Source organism: Limanda limanda, chromosome 16, assembly GCF_963576545.1.
Source record: "Limanda limanda chromosome 16, fLimLim1.1, whole genome shotgun sequence".
Classification (NCBI taxonomy): domain Eukaryota; kingdom Metazoa; phylum Chordata; class Actinopteri; order Pleuronectiformes; family Pleuronectidae; genus Limanda; species Limanda limanda.
In genome coordinates, this window is record NC_083651.1 from 6,039,749 (window position 1) to 6,066,354 (window position 26,606).

The 26,606-nt window shown below is 43.6% G+C and overlaps 1 protein-coding gene across 1 annotated transcript; it reads right to left on the reverse strand.

Moving 5' to 3' along the window:
• ankrd44 (ankyrin repeat domain 44) lies at positions 1-24,974 on the reverse strand. The gene is made up of 28 exons (XM_061088866.1): positions 24,537-24,974; positions 19,870-19,953; positions 19,223-19,301; positions 18,641-18,711; positions 17,771-17,971; positions 16,447-16,534; positions 15,492-15,634; positions 14,977-15,189; positions 13,872-13,950; positions 13,673-13,787; positions 12,590-12,672; positions 10,486-10,549; positions 9,331-9,399; positions 8,730-8,870; positions 8,545-8,610; positions 7,003-7,114; positions 6,519-6,590; positions 5,974-6,175; positions 5,519-5,606; positions 4,619-4,736; positions 3,651-3,873; positions 3,477-3,564; positions 3,302-3,385; positions 3,038-3,183; positions 2,864-2,946; positions 2,518-2,600; positions 1,555-1,646; positions 1-269 (listed from the first exon to the last, which is right to left on the reverse strand). The coding sequence occupies exons 1-28, from the start codon at positions 24,561-24,563 to the stop codon at positions 1-3; spliced, it is 3,183 nt and encodes a 1,060-aa protein (XP_060944849.1). The 5' UTR covers positions 24,564-24,974.
• Positions 24,975-26,606: the final 1,632 nt, after the last annotated feature.

Consider the following 26,606-nt stretch of genomic DNA (forward strand, 5'->3'; position numbering starts at 1 on the left):
TCAGAATGTTTCCGAGTCCTCCGAGTCGTTCTCGGTGGTCCCCTCACTCGAGGGTCTGGAGGGGTTCCTGGGGCTCCGGGGGGCCCGAGGGCCGGGGGGGCCGGGGCCGGGGCCTTTTCCAGCCGGGGGGGGCAGGTGCCTCAGCAGGACGCCTGGGGACGGAGCCCCGGAGCTGCAAGGGGAGCAGAAAGGCATCATGGTAGCCAGAATGAGAGCCAGGCAATCAGCCACCTCTCTGCTCGGAGCGCAAGCCAGAGCGGGGGTCAGACCTGAGGTAGAGAGACAGAGAGAGGGGGGAGGGAGGGAGGGAGGAAGAGGAAGAGACGTGGACGAGGAGGAAGCAGGGAGGCGAAGCAGGAGCAGGAGACAAAGGGGCGGAGCAGCATTCCATTAGAGTTCAGCCGGCGGGAAACAAACACGTTCGGATAAAGTCCAACTGAAACCTCACAACTGTCTGGAAACTGAAATACTGCCGTGTGGATTTCAAATCTATATTTCTGAGAAGAAGAGTCGAGTGTTTCTGTGACGTTAGAGAAAAGAGGATCAGCAGATTGTCCCAGATGTTTCCATGTTTCACTTCAGTGTTTGTTTCATTAACAAGAGAGAAACTGCAGAATGAAACGTGTCAGACTTCAGGAAACATCAGCAATGATTTTTCTGAATGCGAATAATGATTTAACCAAAAATATGAATATCTACTTTTTACCCATAAATAAATACATAATACATTTCAGTTGGACTTTAAAGTATCTGAAGACACAGGACGAGCGAACAAGCAGCACAGATACAGTCTCATCAGGATTCCCACATCATCACAGTTCAGTCAGAACTAAAGAGACTATTTATTAGATTCTGAATTTCAAAAAGGTTTAAATGGATTTAATCTTTTGTTTGACGTAATTATGAGAATTAAGTCGTAATGTTACAAGAATGAAGATTTCATTTGAGGTGACTTGTTGTTTTAGAGAAAGAACATCAGAAGATCCGTTGACTTCTCATTAAATTTAGGGCTGGGCAAGTTAACTCGTTTAATCGAGTTAACTCAAGTGATGAGTTAACTCGATCAATTATTTTATCTCCCATTAACTCAGGTTTGATTATTTATTGTTTTATTGTGAAAGTCAGGCTTTTATTTTGTGAAAGTCTGCTGCTGACTGCTGCAGAACAGGAAAAAAGAAAATAATTGGCGGATAAACAATCGAGTTAACTCATCACTTGAGTTAACTCGATTAAAACGAGTTAACTTGCCCAGCCCTAATTAAATTACATTATTCCTGTGATATAATGACTCAATCATCAATATGTTGTTATTGTCGTTCTCCATCTCTCGTCTCCTTCTCATTTCCTGTCAGATAAAATATTCCAACACATTTTTAAATCCTTAGACCTCCATGACCAGTGGGAACCCTCTCATTCTAAAGATTCATTTGCAGAGCGAACAGAAACAAGAACGTTTCCTTAGAGAAGCTGAGGTCATGCCGGCCAGACGGCGGCGTGCAGCTTTCCTCTACGAGCAGAGAGTCGTGTGGATCCGACCGAGCGGCGTCGTCTTACCGTTCTCATCCACCGTCTGAACGTTGGCTCCTCGGGACAGAAGCTCCTGCACCGCCTGCTTCAGGCCGCTGCGTGCCGCCAGGTGCAGAGGACTGTGGGAAAGTGAAACAAGTTTAAACAACAACAGTGAAATATCATCGTAGTGTTTCTGTCCTGCTGCTGATTCCACATCTGCTCAAACTCTTATTATCATAAAGAGAAACAACATTATAGTCCAGGCAAAGTAGCCCATTTTGGAGCCAAAAATAGAAGTAATTGTAAAAGAATTTTTTTCATCATAGATTATTTCTATGAGGTGTCCAGAACAACATACTAAAAGTCCTAAGAAATCCTAGTTGAGGAAATACGTTTAATTCTCATCAATGTGTGCCAATAAGGCCAGGCAACAATACACCCCAAAAAGACAATTTTTTTCGTTTACTCCTATCAAAATAAAACTTTACACAATGAAAGTAGCCATGAAACGTAACATTTTTTGTATTACAAGTTTCTTTGAAAATGAATTTATGTATGTATTTGTAATACATATGAATGGTGTTTGCCTATGCAAATTAGGACATATTCAATAAGTGTGGAGCTCATGTGCTTGTCAAATGCATTTCAAAAGAAACTTGTAATACAAAAAATGTTACGTTTCATGGTTACTTTCATTGTGTAAAGTTTTATTTTGATAGGAGTAAAGGAAAAAAATAGTCTTTTTGGGGTGTATTGTTGCCGGGCCTTATTGGCACACATTGATGAGAATTAAACATATTTCCTCAACTAGGATTTCTTAGGACTTTTAGTATGTTGTTCTGGACACCTCATAGAAATAATCTATGATGAAAAAAATTCTTTTACAATTAGTCGGTCGGAAAACGCTACTTTGCATGGACTATTAGGACAAATCTCTTATTCTCCACACGGCTCATGTGAAACCACACAACTGGTTTGATCAGGGACGGAGGATTCGGAAAAACTCACGTCTGCAGCGCTGCGTTCGTGGAGCTGATGAGCGAAGTGTCCGTGAGTTTCTCCAGGATCAACATCACACAGTCCTCCTTTCCCTGCGGAGAGAAGACCGAGAGTTACAACGAGCTCTGAAGTCGAGAGGAAGGTCGGATCGCAGTGTCGCATCAGCAGGTTTTAAATAAGTGTTTCTTCCTCATTCTAAAACTGTCATTTATAGTTATTTATGAATCTATTTCTCCATTTCCTGGAGGCTCAAGTCAGTTTTAATGATTAGGATATTATTGTCAAATATTGGTGATTAAACCTACATGTTGAAGCCCAGTTGGGATGAGATAATCGTCCCCTTGTGGACACTTACGTTACTGCAGGACAGGTGCAGCGCCGTGTTGCCATCTTTGTCCGTGGTGCTGATCTTGGCGCTGGCGCCGGTCAACAGCACGTCTGGAGACAGGAAACAGGAAACACACATGAGCTGCAGAACACTGGAGCTGAATGAAAAGAATAAATCAGTAGAAAAACAACGCGTCTGTACCGAGGACCCCGACTTTGCCCTTCTCAGCCGCCATCATCAGAGCCGTGCGACCTGATTGGTCCACGTCATCGACGGTCACATCGTGTGAGAGCAGCAGCTGGACGCATTCCACGTGACCCGTGAAGGCCGCGGCGTGAAGAGGAGTCCTGCAGGAGAGAGGGAGGAGTGAGGGAGGAAGGTGGAGGTACAGTGATGATCAACACACAGACACACACAGACACACACAGACACACACACACACACACACACACACACAGGACTCACCTGTCCTTGGCGTCCTTGCAGCCGGCGATGTCGGAGCCCATGGCCTCCAGCAGCAGAGACGCACACGGCTCGTGGTCGTTCACCCTGAGGATGTGAACACAGGAGTTCACTGACCGGTGTCAAACAGGAACGACACTAATAAAGTTTTCTGATGATTTCTAAACGTGTGACTCACACAGCGCAGTGCAGCGGCGTGAACGGGTTTCCATCGATACAGCGACAACCTTTCTGCTCCAGCAGGACCTCGACACACCCCTCCTGACCTGCACACACAAAGCACACGTGTGTAGTAGAGAGTCACACAACACTGTGTGTGTGTGTGTCTGTGTGTGTGTGTGTGGACACTGACCGTAGTAACAGGCCCAGTGCAGCGGCGTGTATCCGCTGTGGTCTCTCAGCGGCGGCAGGGACGGCGGCTCGGAGCAGGCGATGCTCAGCAGCTCGCTCAGCCAGGAGGCGTGGCCCCGGGCGGCGGCGAGGTGGATGGGCGTGCGACCCCGAGAGTCACCGAGCAGGACGGAGGCTTCCTGCTCCAACAGACACTGGATACACTCCTCCTGACCACACAGCAGCTGCACACGACGTCATTTGTTAGTTCGCACAAAACTTTAAAACCTTAAAAGTAAATTGTTCGAGTACAAATCAACTGGTTTTACGTTGCTTTTCTTTACTAAACTTCTGTGAAGCCACTGGTTCACATCAAAGACTAAATAACAGGGTTCATACACTTTCCATGACTTTTCCATGACTTTTCAAGAACTTTAAACCAAATTTCCATGACCGAATATTTTGTGAAATCTCGGTGTTTACGCGAAAAAGTGACAAAATGTAGTATTCAAACTAACAATGAGAATTCAAAGGCATTCAGTATACCTTAAATGACACAAACCCAAGTATGCCTGCCTATATTTTGAGCGTATTTCTTTAAAAGCATATGAATTATTTATCTCAGCGTAAATGAACTAGGGATGGGCATTCGATTAAATTGTCTTAATCGATCGTCTATTAATTATGCCCATCCCTAAAATGAACGACAAGAAAATATGAATATAACAAATTTCCATGACTTTTCCAAAACTTTTGGAAGATTATTTTTTTCCATGACTTTTTTAGAACATTTTAGAATTCAATGACTTTTCCAGGTTTTCCATGACCGTACGAACCCTGAAATAAAGATGGACGACATGACGTCAAATCATCTCCATCTTTATTTACACTCTTTGGTCTGAACAGACAGAATTCGTGATTCTCCTTGAGACTTTGATGCAGACGTTGATTTGACCCAAAGACCTTTTCAACACGCGGGTTAACACTCACCCCGAGGTGCAGAGCCGTGAGGCCGTGGTTATCCGCCAGGTTGACGCTCGCCTCCCTCTCCAGCAGCAGCGACATGGCGTCCACGTGACCTCCGGCCACCGCCAGCATCAGAGGCGTCCTGCAGGCGAGGAGCAGGAGGTTAGTAGTGGTGGGGGAAAAAATCGATCTGTTCAGTATCGCAATATTTTGCGCCCGCAATTATATCGATACTGTAGCACAAAGTATTGCAATTTTTTTTTTTTTGTTTTATATTTATTTACAATTATATATGTAACAGCCCCTGGCTGGCAAAGCATGACGAGGAGAGTTTCGGTGTTTAAAAGATACCTAGTGTGAATGCGGAAAGGATGTTCTCCACTGCAGGAGACATAGTAACAGCCCAGAGGAACTTTAACATCTGAGCATGTTGACCAACTCCTTTTTCTGAACAAAAACGCCAATATTCCCAAATTAATTTAACATTTTGGGTCATGACCTTGCAGGTCTCAATTTGATTGAAGCTCTAGGTTACTCTTATTTATATGATTGAGCTCAGTGTTCATGTGAGAGGTCTCCTACTCAGAAAATAATTACAAAGGTCCTGTGTCCTGAATGTTCAAGGACAAAGTTTTTGCACTTCAGTTAATGTGTAGAAGACAATGTTGTTCACAGAATTAAATGTGACATTTGAAGTGAGTTGAGCAGTCTTTTTTTCCTCATTTTTTGTAATGCCTTTGAATAATACGGGGGACATGAATCGCAATATATCGCAGAATCGTATCGCAATACTTGCAGTATCGCAATATATCGCAGAATCGCAATACTATTGAATCGTCACATTTTTGCCAATTCCCACCCCTAGAGGTTAGTGTGTTTGAGAAAGGAACAGGAGACACGACACAGAGGGAGACGATCACTCACTGTCCCAGAGAGTCAGCAGCGTCCACCAGCTCTGCACAGTCGGATTCGTCCAGCAGGAGGCGCACGCACGTCGTGTGACCGTTCATCACTGCAGCGAGAGAGAGAGGGTGCAACAGAGCGAGATGCACAAACAGAAACTCTATTAACTGTCAGAGAAAACGTCGGAAAACAAAAGATTATAAAGAACCAGATCGTATACAAAATGACAAAGTGTCTTTTAGATCTAGTTTCAAAAGTGTCTTATAATTAAAAAGAAGAAACTGAATTTGAATTCCTGAAAAGTAGAAAGTTGGGTTTTCACATTTAAAAGAAGAAGAAGTTTAAGTTTATGAAAAAATGTGGTTGTTAACGTGTCTGATTCCTAAACATGAATCTGCTGCTAAAACCACTTCCCCAGGTGTCCATATACTTTAGGCCACTTGTCATGTGACACAGAAACAGGAAGCTGAACGCACCTGCCAGGTGGACGGGGGTGCGTCCGTGCTGCGTGTCCGTGGTGCGCGGTGACGCCCCCTGGCTGAGGAGGGTGTGAACGCAGTCCGTGTGGCCCCGGAGGGCGGCCAGGGCCAAGGGGGTCCGCCCCACCTCGTCCCCCTGGTCCACCTCCCGCTCGCCCTGCAGCAGGACCTCCAGCGCCTGAGCGTGGCCGTGGTACGACTGCAGGAAAACACACAGACTTTCAAAACACACCAGGGAATCCCAGGAAACCAACCAGTCAGAGAAATGTGGTTTATGTTATCTGATTATCTGATCTTTTTTTAAGCCTTAATATTCAATAAATACAAATTATACTGCACAGGATGAAAATGAGGAAGAAGAAACCTGAAGCTTTAGTCTGAGAAATCTGATCTTAAACATTTAAACCTCCCAAAGAAAAGAATCAAACCTTTAAGAAAAAATCATTTTCTGGTTAAATATTTATCTGTTTTCTCACAAATTAGGAAAAACATGATTTAGGTCAAGAAGATTATTATATTATAGGAACTGGATTGAGACTCACGGCGAGGTGCAGCGGGCTCCTGGCGCTTGGAGATTCAGGGTCGTCATGGCGACTGTCGTCTCTGTCCAGCAGCTGCAGGTCACGACAGGAAAGTTTGATTTTCTCATTTTATAATATTATTAAATGATGGATGATCAAACGAGTAAATAATAATCTCTGCATGTTCAGATAATCTTAACGTGATGATGATGAAACTCATTAAACCCACGATCGACATTAACACGTTTTTATTTCACGGTCAGTTAATGATTTTTTGGAAACAGCTTTAAACTTTAAGACGCTTTGTAAAAAATGATTCTAGTCTCATTCAAGCTCGGAGATGATTTCCGGACACGAGGCTCTGGAATGTGTTTGCGAGGATCTGAAGTGAAAACGTGATGAGAGCAGATGCAGAGAAGCGCCTGAAGTCACAACAACACAAATATATTTCAGATATTAAAAAACACACATATTGTCTCCATGTGTTCTGGGCGAGAGGACTGACCAGTTCCAGCCCGTGCCGGTGTCCGTAGGCGGCGGCGTAGTGCACCGAGCTGTAGCCCTGCTTGTCCCGGAGCGAGGCCGTGGCGCCGCTCTGCAGCAGGAACTCCAAACATCTGCAACACAAACGTGTCCCCGTGAACAAGATGGAAACTCCAGAGCCGGCAGCTCACATGTGCTGAACACTGACGACATGATGAGTTAAACATGTCTCTCTGCTCGCTCTCTCATGTCTGATCAGTTTAATATATTACACATCCAACACACACACTTGAGTTTCAACCCTCCACTGTGCATTCTTCCATCACATGCACAGATAACTCCCAGCATCCTTCACTCTACAGCAGGGCTATTGAGGCCTGCTGTAGTGTGCAGGACGAGTCAGGTAAGTTTCCATGATATTACTGGAGAAAATATATTAGCATGCTGATTGAGGATTGTTCATCTGTTCATCTAGACTATTTCCATTAATTTATCCATCAATTGTAAAATATTTTTATAGACGATTCCAATAGTTTGGCTAACTATTTATATCTCTGGCATTGCATTAGTGTTTTTTTAACAAACTTTTTTCTCATCTTATTCTACAGAACAATGCCACGTGCACTATCTCATGTGTGGAGACATTTCACCCCATCCAATGTAGAAGGAAAGGCTGTGTACATTTGCAAATACTGTGCAAAGACCTATGTTAAGAATGACACAACGATGCAGAAGCATATAGTCAAGTGCCCAAAGTTTTTTCAGGGCTCAAATCAGCCTTTGACAAAACAAAATGTTTATATTTATGTCTTTATATGACAAGGTAAACACAGTTAGTATAAATTACCGACAACATTTCCAGTTTATTCCCGTTAATTCCCATATATTCCCGTATATTCCCGTATATTCCCATGGAAAGTTTCCCACTTTGAATATTCCCGGAATTTTGCAACCCTAAAACTGATATTCAGGTGATTTGTGTGTCAGCTCCGTGTTAACGCACTTTATCAGACTCTATTTTATTGTTTTTAGTGTGTTAATGTCTGTATTTAATTTCTCCAGCTCTGTATCACACACACACACACACACATTAGGTTGTCAATGGGCTGGATGATTTCTGCAGATAGTTTTTTTGATAGTCAATCAAAGCACGTGAAGAAGAACAGATGAATAAGTCTTCCTTCCTCTCTCTCTCTCTCTCTCTCTCTCTCTCTCTCTCTCTCTCTCTCTCTCTCTCTCTCTCTCTCTCTCTCTCTCTCTCTCTCTCTCTCTCTCTCTCTCTCAGACTCTTTAAACTCAAGAAACATCTTGTTTCATAAAATAAAAGTATCCTCAGTTATTTCCTCAAACATCCGTTGAGCTTTGTTACTGAAACCTAGAACAAATTTCTGTGGTGGTGGTGTATTTATTCTTTGTATTGTTTTCTAGTATATGTGGAAGCACATTATATACGTAGTATATATTTATGTTTACATATACATGACACGTGACAAGACAAGGGTGTTTTCTACAGTTTCAACGCTTGTTTCTTTTTCTCTTTGTGTTTCTTTCAGTGTGAACTCACAGTCCGGCCTCTTTCTCTCTCTCTGCCTGAACTCCCTCACTCTCCGGCTCCAGATTCACACGACGCCTGGGGAACAGGGGGTAGAGGGGAGGTGGTGGGGGGGGGATTAGTGAGGCAGTTACCGTGGAAACAGTGAGAAAACAGCGACTGTCTATGGTCAGTGAATGAATTCTTCCTCTTCTCACCTCCTGTCCAGGTCCGAGGCCGCGGCGTAGTGCAGGGCAGAGCGCCCCCACTGGTCGGTGACGTTAATGGCGGTGCCACACGCCACCAGCGTCTCCAGACACTGGTAGTGACGACTGGCGGCGGCGTAGTGAAGAGGAGTCCTGAGGAAGAGCAGAGGAAGAGCAGAGGAAGAGCAGAGGAAGAGCAGAGGGAGTCAGGGTCAACTCGGCTGTTTAAGAATAGTGCAAAGATCATTCTCATTATTCATTTATAATATGTTGATCCTCTCAAATCATATAAATGATCATTTAATGTGTAACGTTTTGATTTCATTCTACAACTTCACATTAAGAAGCAGCATATGAACATTTGGTTTTTATAACATATTAGAATGTAGTTATAAAAAAAATATTAAAAAAAATTAAATTCATAAATTTAGAGTATTTTCTCAACAACTCTTTTTGAAACAAAGAGGACATATTTTATATAATTATACTTGTGTTATCTGTTAATAGATCAGCAGCCACTTCAGTGTTCCAGATGAACAGGATGAATAATTACATTTTCCAGTAATAACACTTTCATGAACAACAGTTTTAACTGGAATATATTTTCTTTTACCTTCCACATGTGTCTCTCCTGTTGTGATCTCCTCCGCTGCTCAGGAGCAACTTCACACACTCCACGTTACTGCACACACACACACACACACACACACACACACACACACACACACACACACACACACACACACACACACACACACACACACACACACACACACACACACACACACACACACACACACACACACACACACACAGACACACACAGACACACACAGAACCTTCAGACTATAGAACAATTACAATGATGCATCACAGTTACTGTTTATTATATATATTATCAGTGGTGTATAAAGTACTTGAAAGCCATACTTGAGTAAAAGTACAGATATCTTACCTAAAAGTGACTTCGGTAAAAGTAAAAGTCTCCTGTCAGAAAATGACTTGAGTAAAAGTCTTAAAGTAGCTCATATTAAATGTACTTAAGTATCAAAAGTATCTGGTTTGAAATTTAGTATCAAAAGTACAAGTACCAAAATTAAAAATGCAAAGTGCTTTTTATAGTAGGTCTAAGACGTCATTTCAAGTTGATATGATCGAATGTGATTGAACGTGTAATATCAAAGATTGGCGACTTCCTGTTGCGTTTTCCGTTACGTTTCACCATAACGTCTTTAAACGGAACTGTTGTTGTACTGTTCCTTGAGAAAAAAAATGAAAAAAAATGTATATAATATATATATTATATTATATATCTCAAATAGTAATGGACTAGTGCGTAAAGCCCGTGTTGCGCTAACCTCCGCTGCTCAAGTAACGAGACAGTTTTGAGAATGTAAGAAGTAGAAAGTGCAGAAATTGGTGTTCAAATGTAACGAGTAAAAGTAAAAAGTAGTCAGGAAAATAAATACTCAAGTAAAGTACAGATATGTGAAAAATTGAGTACAGTACAGCAACGAAGTATTTGTACTTCGTTACTTCCCACCACTGTATATTATATTATATATTATATATACTCCAACAAGGAGGTTATGTTTTCACCCCTGTACATTTTGTTTATGAACACGATTATCCACAAAAGTGTTGGTGCAGATCTTCAAAAACAATCTGGATCTTGTGAATTTAAATGCAGTTTCTTCAGGGACAGAGTGAGAGTGTGTGTGTCCTCCAGCCACGTGTCCCATAACGAACAGAGATGAATGGTTCTCACCCTCCGGCCGCAGCAGCGTGCAGGCAGGTCCTCCCCAGCGTGTCGGGGGTGTCGATCTGGAAACCTGCAGAGAGGACAGAGTCGTTACACATTATGCTAATATAATGTATAATGCAATAGACTGGAGAACACACGATGAGATGGAAGTTACAGACAGACAAACAAGTCGTCATAAGGTCACAGATGATAAAGTGTCTATAAAGAAACTCAACTTCTACTATGGGAACATTTAAGATGTTAAAAACTGTCTCTGCAAAAAATACAAATGGGCCATAATGTTCATCTTCATCATATAAGATGATTTTTGTCACATGATGAAAGTGATAACCCTCAAACATCTGTATTTTTAAGATGAAGGCATTTTGGAGTAATGGTTTTAATTATCTATTTGGCCCTGGTACTCCATTAGTGAAACAACAATAGTCTGAGTGAGGCTGCTTGAAAGGGAGGAATCAAACTTTGTATCTTGAATGGGTTATTAAAAATGATTTCATTGCCAAAAGCAACAGGGATCTTTTCAGTAAGTGTCAAGAAGACATTAACTCCTGATGCTGCCTGAGGATTCATCAGAGACTTCCTGAAAACTACATGTGAAGACCAGATTATAACAAACTGAAATATCCAGGTCAACATCCACATGGTGAAAACTGCTGACTCATCAAGTCAGGAATATTTAATAAGAAACCCACAGTTTTATATTAGTGACCACAGTGAGTCACAGCAGTTTTATTGAATCTGCTTTGAGCTCAGCTTCGTTTTTTTATTCCACATGACACGTAGCGGTGAGTTTAAATATTTAATAAAACTAGAACACACTTTATATCTGTGAGAACTACAACATCCAAACACACGGAACTATATTAGTTTCAAGATTTTTAGTCTTCACGTAAAGTTTGTGCCTGAAATTAAGGTTTTAACAAACACACAAAAAACCTTTAGGATGAGAAAAGTAACTTTAAACTATCAGATTTTAGCTGTGATTGTGTAGCGCAGGACAGAGTTGCTAACGCTAACAGTTATTTACATATTTAATAAAACAAAAACCCACTTTATATCTGTGAGAACCCACTTTATAACATCCAAACACAGAATTGTATTAGTATAACGTTTTTAAATCTTCATGTTAAGTTTGTGCCTGAAATTAAGGTTTTAACAAACACACAAAAAACATTTAGGATGAGAAAAGTAACTTTAAACTATCAGATTTTAGCTGTGATTGTGTAGCGCAGGACAGAGTTGCTAACGCTAACAGTTATTTACATATTTAATAAAACAAAAACAAAAAATAAAGTGGGTTCTGTGAGAACCCACTTTATAACATCCAAACTCAGAATTGTATTAATATAACATTTTTTAATCTTCATTTTAAGTTTGTGCCTGAAATTAAGGTTTTAACATAAACCTTTAGGATGAGAAAAGTAACTTTAAACTACCAGATATTAGGTGAGATTGTTTAAATCTGATCATGTAGAGCAGGACAGAGTTGCAAACAGTTATTTACAGTTTGAAGGGTCAAGACCAATACAATATTTTCCACCTTATTAAATAACCATCTACAGGGTTCATACACCTTTTGACCAATGGATTTCCAGGACTTTTCCATGACTTTAAAATAACTTTAAACCAAATTTCAATGACCGAACATTTTGTGAAATCTCGGTGTATACTCGAAAAAGTGACAAAATGTAGTATTCAAACTAACAATGAGAATTCCAAGGCATACAGTATACCTTAAATGACACAAACCCAAGTACGCCTGCTTATATTTTTAGCATATTTCTTTAAAAGCATATGAATTATTTAAAACTCAGCGTAAATGAACTACATGAAAATATGAATATAACAAATTTCCATGACTTTTCCAAAACTCTTGGGAGATTTTTTTTTTCCCATGACTTTTCCAGGCCTGGAAAAACACATTTTAAAATTCCATGACTTTTCCAGGTTTTCCCATGACCGTACGAACCCTGCATCTAGATAAATCAACACCTCTGACCCTTCCTGGAGATAGTTGTCACCGGGTGTACCTAATAAACTGGCAGCTGAGGTTCAGGACATTGATCATGAGACTGGATCTACTCGCCCTGGAGCTCCGGAGCGTTACCTGAGGACAGCAGCTTGCGGCAGCAGTCGGAGTGAGCGTTCAGAGCCGCCAGGTGCAGAGGAAACATCCCGTGGACTCCTCGCCTGCAGAGGAGGAGGAGGAGAAGAAGAATCTCTCACTGAATATCGGTTCATAAAAGGGAAAGACTCTCCCACCCACGACCTGACTATTAACTATTTAACTCCGTGCTAACCCCCACTCAGACTGCTAGGAACCTGGGTGTGACACTCGACAGCCAACTCTCCCTTTCTCCCAACATTACTGCAACAACACGGTTCTGTAGATTCATGCTTTACAACATCCGGAGAATACGCCCCCTTCTCACTCAGAAGGCGGTGCAGGTTCTGGTCCAGGCCCTGGTCATCTCACGCCTAGACTGCTGTAACTCCCTCCTGGCAGGTCTACCTGCTGCTGCCATCCGACCTTTGCAGCTCATCCAGAATGCAGCAGCTCGACTGATTTTTAACCAACCTAAATTCACTCACACTACTCCGCTCCTCCGCTCCCTACACTGGCTACCAGTGGCGGCCCGCATCCGGTCCTCAACACTAGTACTCGCGTACCATGCTGTGAACAGATCAGGTCCAGTTTACATCCAGGACATGGTCAAACATTACACACCAGCACATTCACTCTGCTCTGCTTCAGCTAAACGACTCGTTGCTCCTTCACTGCGAGCTAAACACTCATCAAAATCACGACTGTTTGCTGTCCTAGCTCCTAAATGGTGGAATTAAGATGAAGATACATTTATTTGTCCCAAACACACTGAAAGCTTACACATTCTGCAGAAAACTAAAAACACACCTCTTCCGACTGTACCTTGAATAAAAAACAAAAAACAAACACTAACCACTTTTGAAACTAACACTTTGGTAGCACTAAGATGGCTCTTACCAATAGCACTTTGTAGTTTTGCTTTATTTTGAAGAAATTGTACTGTCTTGATTCTTGTTGTTCTGGGTTTGTTCCCTCGGGGTTGATGCACTTATTGTAAGTCGCTTTGGATAAAAGCTTCAGCTAAATGTAATGTAATGTAAAAGTGTTTGAAAACACATTTTTCAAGAGTTAATCAAATCGAACCTGGTGCAGTCTGCTCCGCTGGTGATGAGCGTGTTGATGAGGAGCTCGTGGCCGAAGCGGGCGGCGATGTGGAGAGGCGTGTTCCCGTCCTTGTCCACGCAGTCGATCTCCCCACCTGGGAAAAGATCACGTTCATAATCAAAAAGGTATTAAACGCTTCAGGTGTGTTTGAGAGAAACGCCGCTCGACGAGGTCGCACCGTTCTGGATCAGCGTCTGAGAGCGAGTGAAGCGTCCGTGAACCGCCGTCATGTGGAGAGGACTCTTCCCATCCCGGCTCTGAAGAGGGAGCAAACACGCACAACCTTTAGGTTTGAGTTTGAGGAAACACGTGTAATAACAATAACATCTTAGTTATTTATTTAAGTTCATTTGACACCATTATAAAGGATATTGTTGTTAATCTACTCAGCACAATTGATAAAGTTTGATTTCAAGGTTCTAGAAATAGATGTGACGATTCTTTTATCATTGATCTGATTGTTCTGGCAGTTTTTTTTTTAGTTTTATTTTATAGTATGTTTATTGAGCAACGTTGATACAAAATGAGGACATTAAAGAGATACTGTACAATGCTCACATTTTTCCAAATTTTACAATTTACAGTGACCCCCCCCACCCCCACACCCACCCACACATCCCTCCCCTGTAGAGAACCCAACCCTGTCTGTCTCTAGGTGAAGGGAAAAGAAAAAAGAGAAAAAGAGAAAAAGAAACAAAAACAAAAAAAAGAAACAAATCAAAACAAAACAAGAGAAAAGAAAAAAAAAAGCCAGTAAATTTAAGAAAAACTAATTATTTGAGAATGTAACTCTTAGTGGTACGTCAGCAGAGCTCAGATATCTGACTCCTCAGGTGTAATATCTAAAGAGTCTATAATGGACAACAAGGGGTTCCAGATTTTGTCAAATTTCCTCAGAGAGTCCTCGAGGGAGAACCTCAATCTCTCCAACCTTAAGTTGTGAAGAACTTCCTTAACCCATCGAGTGTAGGATGGGGGCAAGTTGTTGTGGCGGTTTTTATCAGTTGACCAGTAATTTCATGTCAAAAACAAACTTGTTTAAAATCTGGAGAGCTGGTTGGTGCTTGTGGAAATCACTAAACTGCCATGGGGGAAAATAGTGGCACAAAAATACAAATTTGCCACAGGGTAAAACCATAAGAGGTGAGTACAGCCGTGTGTGTGTGGTCCATTTAAAAATCAATCTATTTCACCCTGCACCAAAGTGTTTTCACTAACAGACCAGGGCGATGAAGAGGAGCAGCCGGGACCGCTCCCGTGAGGAAGACGTCCCGTCGACCTACCTGCACGTTGACGTCGGCCCCGTTGTTGACCAGGAACTCCAGGCAGAGCGCCCCGTGCGTGGAGGCGGCGGCGAAGTGCAGCGGCGTGAAGCCCTTGTTGTTGGCCTGGCTGACGTTGGCGCCGTAATCGATGAGCTCGCTCACGACGGCGTCCTGCCCGTTGAAGCACGCCACGTGGAGCGCCGTGTTCCCGAAGGCGTTGGACTCGTCGATCTGTCGGAGGAGGACGCGTTGTCACGGACACGCAAATATGTCCGAGGCGTGTTTGTGTGTGTCTGTGTGCGTGTGTCCACCACATTGTGAATGTGTGCACAATAAGTGCTTCTGTGTTTGTTATTGTTCGTCTTCACTGGGAACAAGTTTGAGTTCTGGACGTTCAGAGTGAAGACGTTTTGGACAATTTCTCAGGAAAGTACGTAAACAACACTCACATAATAGTGTGTGTGTGTGTGTGTGTGTGTGTGTGTGTGTGTGTGTGTGTGTGTGTGTGTGTGTGTGTGTGTGTGTGCGCTGACCTCCACAGACAGGTTCAGCAGGTGTTTGACCACGGCGATCTGTCCGCTGGACGCCGCCGTGTGGAGGGGGGTGTATCCTCGTTTGTCCTTGCAGCTGATCTCTGCCCCCTGACTCACCAGCAGACACACCACATCCAGATGACCTGCAGGGGGCGCACCGGAGAACAGGTCAGAGACGAGTGAGCTGCAGCAGAGACTCTAATCTGTGTTTGCATATTTAACCACGGACTTTGTATAGGACACTTGATATTTCTGGCTGATATCACAACACCACAAAAAGATAATAAAGCTGAAACACATATAGTTATCATCATTGCTGATTGTTTCCTGATTGTTTGTTCCAATAAATTGTCAGATTAACAAAGATATTACTTAACATAAATATAATTCATTCATATTTACTGTTTTATTGGCAGAACTTTTATCGGTGTATCAATCATTTTTGTTTATTTATTGTTATTGAATGAAGAATTTAATTTTCGTTTTACTAAAGTGACTGAACACTTTAAGTCTCAACTGGGATTTATTCACAGAGATATATTCATCGGTCTGGGCAATATCAACGGTTCATGTATATATACATTTCTATATATTCCTTACACTTAAGCATTGCATGTTACTTATAACTTTCTGATGTCTTTTTGATCCTTGCAGCTCTAATATTGCAAATGTCCCCCTTGTGGGTCTAATAAAGGATCCTCTTATCTTATCTTAAACATAATTTGCGAGATAGTCTTTGTTTGCACTTGAAGCAGATTTGCTTTTGTCCTAAATGTGTCGAAGCACTTCTGTGTTCCGTCTCGTTTCTTCACTCGAGCTCCTTCGGGTTTTTCGGGGACTAACAATGAGCCACTGATTCATTTTCCCGGGGCACATCTGCATCGGTCGTCTTCCAGGAAATAAAAAGCAGGGTGTGTGAGATGCTTGTAACAAACTCCGTCTTTGTCTGTCTCACCCATGAAAGCCGCCCAGTGCAGCGCTCGGCCGTCTTTCTTATCGAAGGCGTTGATGTTGGCTCCTTTGGCGAGAAGGAGATTCACCATCTGAAAACAGAGAAGAGTCACAGATATGAGAGTTTGAATGACTGCAGCGGCGGGCCGAGCGTGTGCGATGCAGGAGGACGGATGTGAGGATGTTTGTGTGGGTTGATGCTCTTTATATAACGCCGCTGTAAACACATCGCTCGGCTCAGCTGTTGCATAAACACTCAGGAGGGAAAAGAGGAGGCGTCCATTCAGATTTCCAGAAATCTGCCGCCTCTCATTCTTAATTTTAGATTCAGCACATCGCCGTGAATACCACCTGCTGTGAGGGGTGTTTTAGAATGAAGAGCGCCCACGTGTTTCCCTCAAACACATCAGCTACAGAACCAGAACCACAACCACAGAGGAGGAGAGCATCAGTTTACTGGTGAACTACCACCAACTAACACCAGTAACGCAGGATTAGCGCATGTAGGTTAATAACTAGAAATAAGAGAAATGATCACATCACCCCTATTTAATCGTTTTAACAATGGCTCTCTTAAATTTGAATTATTATTTATTGATGACATTTAAGTCTCTTCATGGTCTGGCCCTGGGTTATATCTCCTATCTTTTCCTGCCCTATTTGCCTCTGTGCAGCCTGTGATCTGAGACGAGCTCTTCCGGGCCCGAGGCTCTGGAATCAACTGCCTGAGGAAACAAGCTGTTTGTGTCTCTTTCAAATCTCGGCTAAAAACCTACTTTTTCCAGAAGACATATTCCTGAATCAACTTGGGAGGCGAGGTTTTCATTGTTCCTTTAATCCATTGTTATTATGAATAATATTTATGTACGTCCTTCTGTATTTTCGCCACTTATTTTCTTTTTGTGCAGCACTTATGATCGTATTATTATTTATAACCTGATACGTGTTCTTGTGGTTGTGGATCTTACTTCCTGTGCTTCTATTGCATCATATTGATAACCAGCCTGGCACGTTAGATGAAAAACCGGTTATCATTCAGTCACCATAGACAGGTGACTGAATGTAATACTGAACAGTTGATTTTAATATATATATATAAATATATATATTTAGTTTTTTTGCCTTAAATAATCAGCAGAAGGCTGAATTTTTACAAGATTTGTGATTTACTTTTGTAAATTTTGTAAATGCTTGTGAGAGAAATTACAGTGTTTGTTTTATTTTGAGTTAAAAGATAGGAGCTATAACACGTGTCAGTGTCACACAGCAAAGTGAACACTGTTCTGCAGAAAGGACTAAAAACCCGTCTGGTTGTTGCTCTGCAGTACCTCAGTGTGACCGTTGAGGGCAGCGTGGTGCAGGGCGGTGCGTCCGCCGCGGTCCGACACGTTGACGCTACTCAGCAGCGGGATGATGACCTCGGCGCACCGCAGCGCGTTGTTGGCCGCGGCCACGTGAAGCGGCGTCTGCCAGTTCTTGTCCCGAGCGTTGACGTCGGCCGAGTGACGGATCAGAACTCGTACGGCCTCCTGAGGAAGAATCAGAGTGAGAGAGAGAGAGAGTTAGATTCCGTGTGAATAAAGACGCCTTCTGGACATTTATATACTGTCTATGCTTCCTTCTCACAAATTCCAATATACCTCCATGTTATTTTCTATATGTCATTATATTTGGAAAGGTTGTTCACATTTAAACACTATGTAATTCCCCTCAAAACAATAAACTTCCATTAGATACGAGACAGTTTTGCCTGTAACATATTGTATACACACTACTTTGGTTATAAGACTCCTATCCTTTATCACTCTAATGCAAACGAATGAATAAATAATGTCAGACGCAGCCTTGAGAAGGTAGAACCATTAAAACCACACTTCCTATCTTCCTCCACGGTGAAGGAACTGCACACCACCTCTACAATCCATCACTCAGTTATTCCAGACATGTTGTTTTACCTGTTTGGACGGCAGGAGGAAGAAAGTGTCTGAACAACGACTTGGAACCAGATGACAAAGATAAAAACTTCGGTATGTGACAGAGCAGAAAGGGAGAGGCTGAAAAGTGACTGAGTGTTAAGAGGTAAATATCAACGAGCCCCATGAAACCTGTGTCCCACTCACTGCAAGGAGTTTTAGGATTGGACTGTGGAGGTGTGTGTGTGTGTGTGTGTGCATGTGTGTGTGTGTGTGTGTGCTCACTTCGCTCCGGGAGGCCACAGCACGATGCAGAGGGGTGAGCCACATGTTGTCTTTGGCGTTGACTCGTGCTCCTGTAGAAAGGAAAGAGGAGCGATGAACAAGATGCAAAAACACTCATTTAATCACTGAAGAATTTGATAAATCTGATTTGATCACTTTTTTGTGAACGTGGCTGAAAAATCGTCTCCAACACATTAACTATTAACTCCTGTAAAAACTACTTAGCAGCTGTTTAAAGAGATTATCAGCCTCTGAAAAAAGAAACTGTTTCTGGTCCGTGTTGTAACTGTTTACTTTCCTCACTGGAAACAAAAAGTCTTGGGCTAAAAAAAACCACAAGGACGGGAAGTTAGAAAGCCTTGTCACGGGATGTTGGTCAATCATTAATATTAATAGCAGGCAAATATTAGTAGGAATGTGGCGTTTAATATGATATGAATCTAAAACATAACAGGAAGAATATATACTTCTGAAATAACATCACATCTCCAGGCTGTTTGATAACGAGTCAGTGAAACGAGACGAGATGTGAAAGATAAAAGGAGGTGAAGAGGAGGAGGTGAAGAGGAGAAGTGAGTTTACCGGAGAGGATGAGCAGCTCGGTGATCTCGGCGTCGCCCAGGAACGCCGCCGCGTGGAGCGGCGTGCGCTTCTCTGCATCCTGAGGGAGGAAGTCAGGTGGTTGGAGTTTGAATAGAAAGACACAGGAGAGTTTTATTCTAAAGGTTCTTGTTGTTACAGAGTGAGAGGGGAATCACCCGCCCCCCCCCCCGGCGACCATGTGACTGGGCCGAGCTTCTCCAGCTGAACCCGTCTCAAGTGGACAATGTTCCAGATTGAACACGAGAGACGGAGAGCGGGACAGAAGACTCCGTCCATGTGTGGACATTGTAGAAACATCTGTACACACATGTGCCGATGTAAACAAACACACTCTGAACTTTGCCTCTTGACCTTTGCACCTTGACCTTTGCCCCTCCGCCTGCCGGGTACCACAGGAAGTGGAGGCTGGAGTTTCAGATTAAGTGAATTCAGAGCAGAAAAGCTACTTGTGATCTGGATCATAATCTGGACTTTGCATCAGTTCAATGATTCACATTTTGAGTAGCGATAAATGGATTTCACTTCATTATGAGATGTTCTTTCCGAGTTACAGGTATTGTCATGATATAGATATTTAGTTATTTAAGTCTAATAAAGACAGATCCGACCCCTCAGTGTTTCCTCACCAGAGCATTGATGTCTTCGGACTTGTATATGAGCATTCGGATTTCCTCAGGGTCTCCACTGAAGATCGCCTGGATGAGAGGCGGCTGGAGAGAGGAGAGACAGAAGAGGGGAGAGAGAGACGTTCAGCAACAAACACCAGAGGCAACGTGTGAGACAGACGTGGGACACACACACACACACAGACACACACGGATCCAAACGAGACATGACTTCACTACATGTTGGAGAGAGAATATCTCCTGGACGTCACACAAGAGGAGAGCGAGCATGATCCTTATTCCCACGGTATGGAAGAGTCTGTGTGTGTGGTTGTGTGTACGTGTGTGTGTGTGTGTGTTTGGGGTTGTGTGTACGTGTTTGTGTGTGTGTGTGTGCAGGAGCAGCTGCTTGACTTTAAGCTGCTGAGTTTACAGACGGAGCAGAGAGGGTTAGTTAATGTGAACATGGACAGACCATGAGAAAAGGGCCCGGGGCACAGACTGAAGGAAAGAGCATCTCTGTTGTCGCTTTGCATCAATAAAAATTCTTGTTTTGTGTCTTTTTCAGGTAATTTTTGCATGTAGTTGTCATTCTGTATAACTTCTTTGTTGTTTTGCATCTGTTTGCAGGTGTTATACTTCTGCTTTTGCTTGTTTTTGTTTCTTCGGATTGACTTTCCAACGAGTAGCGTTCTGGCTCTGCTCCCTGACCCACTCTCTGATTTCTCATATGTACACAGGACCAAACAGGGAAACAGTCGTAGAAAACCCTGTGTAGATACAGATCATAAGAATGAGACGTCTGAGCAGAGGAGCGGCTCTAATGAAGGGCATTGTGTGGAGGTCACGTCTCGGAGGCCCTTATTTTCTTCCATGTATCACAGATAGGAGATAAATAGAGGCCATAGCAACACAGAGCATTGTGGGAGGCAAAAAACAAAACCTGCGGTGCAACTTTAAACATGAGGGTCTCCAACATGTCAGTGACTTAAAGAGCAAGTGTGTATTCTCCAGCTCGAACTAAAGGGCAGCAAAAATATACATTTCAAAATGTTTATCCAAGTGCAAAGTTAATAGTAAATTACCCGCTAGAGGAAACATGAGGTTTTTTCTGTGTTTCTTTCCGTTCGTGTGTTATTTAAGATTTAAGATACATTTATTTATCCCACACACATGCACAGACATGCACAGGCACACTCATGCAAGGAGGGAAATGTAACCTCTGCTTTTAACCCATCTGGTGCAGGACACACAGAGCAGTGGGCAGCCATGTACGGCGCCCGGGGAGCAGATGTTGGGGGAGTAAGGTGCCTTGCTCAGGGGCACTAGACAGGGTAGGGAGAATCCTCTTGGATTTTTGGACAGATCAATCCAGGTTCATCTTTTTGTTGTTTCTCCGTGGAGTCGAACCAGAGACGAACCAGAGACCTTTTCTGCCCATAGTCCAAGTTTCTGACACTAGTCCCCCGCCTCTCCAATAAATAATAATAAATTATAAAGATTTTTTATGAATGTAAAACTCCTGCAAAGTTAAAAAGCTGCAGAGAAAAACACTGAAGCTCCTGAAACACCCTCATGGTTCAGACTCGACCTCCTGGAAACCGTCCACATTGGTTCTCTGACATTAGACCTGGAGCGTCTGAGCCTCTGCAGGGACAGAAGCGTGGGCTGCAGGTTAGATCTGACTCGGATCGGGCCTCACTTCACTTCCTGTGTGTTTCGTGTCACCTCGCGCTTCACTTCCTGTTGCACAGTCACTTCTTCTCAGAAACAAGAGAGAGGAACCGCAGAGCCGCTTTTCACTTCTGCTTTAAAAACAGCCCGGAACGACACCACTTCCTCATCTGATTTTTGTTTCACCTCCTGAGTTTAGCTCTGATCATCAGCATCAGCATCTTACTCCTCTGCAACAGGCGGGTTTACACGTTTCTATCAGAGTTCTGCTCCCGGTACCAAATCATATTTTCCTATAGAGTGAATCTGCCGCTCTATTTATTTGGTCAAATGATTTCAAACGATTTCAGAAACAGGGTTCGATGTCATTTTCAAAAACATGAAGCCTCCAGAGATACATCAGCTCCAGGATGAGAGACGATGAGGAAGTGATTCTCCCGTCTTCTCCTGGTGATGCTCAACATTTACACTGAAGTTTCAAAGCCGTTAATCTGCGACTCAGGTTTAATCTGCATTTACTTGAGCTGAGCTTATAAGAGAGAGAGAGAGAGAGGAAGGACACACTTAAGTGTAGAAGTAGTGAAGGGGAGGGATGTTCCTTTAAAGAAGCAGCCGACACTTTGCAGCATTCGGCCTCTTCAGCTTTGCTTTCTACTTGCTCCACATGCACTCACTCACTCACACAGACACACACACTGAGCCGGCCCCTGGTCACAGTGTGTGTGTCTGTGACCCGGGAGCTGAGGAGTCTGGTGACAGCACAAGAAACACACAAGGAGATTTAAGGAATATGTGAGAGTGTGGATTATAAAACTAACACAACAAACTGCTTAGGATCATCAAGGCAAATAAAACGGTTTAAATAACACAAAACTGATTCAGACCAAACAACCTAATACTTGTTTTGTAATGATGCGTCAAATATGTTTTATTTAAAGACCTGATAAAGATGCTTTAAAAAAGACGTCGCTCCTCAGACCAGTATCGATTATAAATCAGACTTTAAATAAAAAAAATGATTCTTACAGGGTCAATTTTGCTCACATTTCCTATATGACTAAATTCACTCTGCTACTGCGTGCTGATTGGTCAGATAAGGATCTATGACTAATTCTGACAGGAACTTTGTGAGCGCCCTCTACACGAGAGAGTGGGAGTTCTCCTTATTTAGAAATTCTCTGGCACACAACAGCAGTTGTCGATTTATTTCAGTGGAAGTGTAGCCCTGTGTGTAGTTGCACAACTTTGTTTAAATCACAAAGGTTTGAAGTTCTTCTAGCAGTCGAGTTGTAGACGTAGTGTCTCTCTACGCTGGTCTGACAGATTTATTCGCCCGGCTCCACCAGCAGATTATCCAACAAGATCTCAAACATAAGAATCCATTGTTGCACCACACACACACACACACACACACACACACACCCAATACCATTTCTCCTTCACCTAACCAGTGCCACACAAACCCAGTTAGGGACCAGTAACAACGAGCAAGGTCACCTCTGACTCTGCTGATATAAGAGCAGCACGTACAGATTTCCACTTCTACCCTAAACAAACTTCCTCCATCAGATTAGCCTGGTTCCCATTCCACAGTCTCTCCAACACACACACACGAACATGCAACACAAAAAACGTCATGTGCCTCCAGCGCATCACACGAGGAAGCTTGATTTGGTCTCACGCCCGAGGGGACGGGTCTGAAACCAGCTCGTCTCCCACAGCCGTCAGTAATCCTTCTCTCAACAAGACCGAGTCTGGAGCCTGGAAGGGAAAGAGCCGAGACAGAAGACGCACAAAACCATGCAAGAGACACAAAACATCCCAAACGGCACAAGGAGACACAAACGTCCAAGAAACTACACACAAAATTAGTACAAAAGCTAAAGGTTAGAATGAATCCTCCGGTCTACGAGAGGCAATCAAAGTGTTTTGTAAAATTAAATTCTGGATCTTCTGGGGCCCTTTATTGAATTCTGGCTTTTTGAGACTTTTCATTAAGGACACAAGCTGCGTGTTATGACTCACTCTCATATGTTCAACGGGATTTGAATTGCTCCAGCGTCATGTGACACACACACTTGATCAGCACATGACGAAACCCAAGAGAGGAAGAATCTATACGAGGCTGAGCTGCTGAGGAATCCGGTTATCAGACATCTTCCTCAGCTCGTTGTCTGCAAACAACAGGAAGTCCCCGAGTTCCAGAACCAAAAAAAAGAAACCGCTCTTCCCTCCTTGAAGTTTACAACAGATCTGACACGACCGAGCCGAGGAGGCTGTGTCACATCTTCTCTGCAGACGCCCTCAGATCCCAGCTGAGCTTTGTTCGCCAGGAGGAATCCTCAGGAACAGGTGGAAGCTTCTGCTGCAGTTTACACCAGTGAGACCAGGGAGGGAACGGTTCCCAAACTGAAGCTTCAGGGACCTGAAACGTGGCCCCTCGCTGTTACAGTGTCATTACACAGTGTGAGGATTGGCTGTTTTTTTAGTTTAATAATTGTTTTGTAAATAAAATGATGGTCGTATCAGAGGAAATAATGAAACTGACTGGGTTTGAAGGGGGGGGGGCTTAATGAGTGTTGGCCCTGGGGCCTTGAAGGAGGTGAACACGGCCCTGGGAGAGAATCAATTAAATCCCAATCAGCTGATTGATCAATGATTCAATGAATATCTGCAGCTTCGCAGTAGAAGTACACAGAAGCAAGTACTGAGAGTACTCAAGTAAAAGTACTCAAGTACAAGTACATGATGCAAAGGAAAGCAGCTGAGTAAAAGTACTCAGTTACTCGAGGTAACGACAGGAAGTGAGTGTGACATCTGAACATTAAAACTGTTTCAGCTTCAGGAGCAAATTAAATATTAATAATAAATCATGTTTTATTTCCTGTCTCTCGCTCGGATGTAAAAACACAAAGAGACAAAGAATCATAAATAAAAGATAAAATCAAGTATCCCTAGCAAAGAGGGGGGGGGGGGTGATGCTATGCTAAGCTAACAGCGGCTAGCTCCGGTACCTGCTCGGCCAGCTTGAGGACCGCCATCTCCGGGTCAGCTCCGGCGGCTCCTCCGGTCCCTGCGGCTCCGCGGCACCATGCACCGGGCGGTGCTAAGCCCTCCGCCGGGCTCCTCCTCCGCCCGGACCCGCTAGCGGAAGCTCCGGCTCGTAGCTCCCTACAGGCGGGGGATGGTGATGATGGAGGCCGGGCCGAGCACCAGGGCCATCAGCCCCGCTCCACGGACGCTATGAGGCGGGGAAGCAGGAGCAGGAGCCCGGTCCTCCGGTGGGAGCAGCCCGCATGTATGACCGCTTCCTCCCCGGCCGGTTGTGCTGGGTTTTCCCGGAGGCTTCCACAGCCGAGCAGCAGCAGCAGGACCGCGGGGACAGAGCCTTCCTCCTCCCCGGTGAGAGAGACGCGAGCCGCGGGGAGAAAGAGCCAGGCAGCCGGGTCCGATCCACAGGAAGTGGAGGCTGCGAGAGGAGGAGAAGCTCCGGCATCAACAAGAAGAGGAGGCTGCTCTCTCTGCTGCCCCCGTGTGGACAGAGAGAGAGAGGCAGAGAGAGCGGGGGAGAGAGAGAGAGAGAGGGTCACATACAGACACACACACACACAGAGAGAGGGAGCGAGAGACACACACACAGAGAGAGAGAGAGAGAGAGAGAGAGAGAGAGAGAGAGAGAGAGAGAGAGAGAGAGAGAGAGAGAGAGAGAGAGAGAGAGAGAGAGAGAGAGAGAGAGAGAGAGAGAGAGAGAGAGAGAGAGAGAGAGAAAGAGAGAGGGTCACATAGAGACACACACAAAGACACACACACACACACACACACACACACAGAGGGAGAGAGAGACACACACACATAGACAGCCACAGAGAGAGAGAGAGAGACAGAGAGAGAGAGGGAGAGAGAGAGAGAGAGGGTCACATACACACACACACACACAGAGAGAGGGAGAGAGACACACACACATAGACAGCCACACAGAGAGAGACCACACACACACACAAAGACACACACACAGATAGGGAGAGAGACACACAAGGACAGAGAGAGAGAGAGAGAGAGAGAGACACACACACACACAAAGACACAGAGAGAGAGGGTCACACACAGGCAGAGAGACACACACATACTCACAAACACACACAGACACACACAGCACAGAAAGAAACAGAGACACCCACGCACACACACAAAGACACACACACACACACACACAGAGAGAGAGAGAAATACACACACGCACAGAGACACAGGTACACAAATACAGAACCACATACAGACACACACAGAAACACACTCACGCACAGAGACACACAAACAGACACACACATGCATGATAAATGAATAGACAGAGCGATGAGGAAGTGAAGAGACTGATGTGGGTCATCTCTGCATGTTCAAGTCCTGAGCAGCAAAATGACAAAACACAACATTGTTCCACAATAAACAGCAACTTTTCAGAAATATCATTTAACCATTAATTACTTAAACATGACTCAGCACACATTGAAAACACAAAACACGGCAACTTTTGAGATTTCTTTTTTATAAAACAACGAAACTGAAGACACATTGTTGAAAACCATTTATTTTTTCAAATGCAATAACAAAACACTACACAACAAACATGACTACAAAACAGCTGCATTGAAAACAAATGTTTTAAATGTATGAATGTATATTATTTATGTGTGCATATTTATACGAATGTGCATGTATACATGTGTGTAGCAGTGGTACGAGGCCCAGGGCCTGGTGGCATCTGCCTGGAGAATCTGGGTCAAAGCGTTTGAGTGTGAGGGGGGGGGGGGGGGGGGGGGAGTGGGGGAGGTTCTTCTTCTTCATGCGCGTGTGAGGCAGCCGTTCATTGCTTTTATTTTTTGTGAAAGTGAAATTCATTTATCGGCCGTGTGTCGTTACATCTCACTGTTACGACTCATATACTGAAATATTAAATCATAAAAAGTAGGAGGCGGTCTGGAGGCTGAAGGACTGAGTTCTATCACACGTCAGCAGTCTGAGTCTCTGAGTCACTGAGTCATTGAGTCTCTGAGTCACTGAGTCCTGTCGTCTGGAAGGAAACAATT

What these genes read in the sequence shown, in the direction of transcription:
- ankrd44 (XM_061088866.1), bottom strand. Translation starts at nt 24,563, where the DNA reads ATGGCGGTCCTCAAGCTGGCCGAGCAG. An exon ending in GCACTGGGCGGCTTTCATGG is followed by an intron (nt 15,635 to 16,446) that starts GTGAGACAGACA and finishes CGCCCCCTGCAG; the next exon opens with GTCATCTGGATGTGGTGTGT. An exon ending in GGAGCCCGCTGCACCTCGCC is followed by an intron (nt 6,176 to 6,518) that starts GTGAGTCTCAAT and finishes GTTTTCCTGCAG; the next exon opens with TCGTACCACGGCCACGCTCA.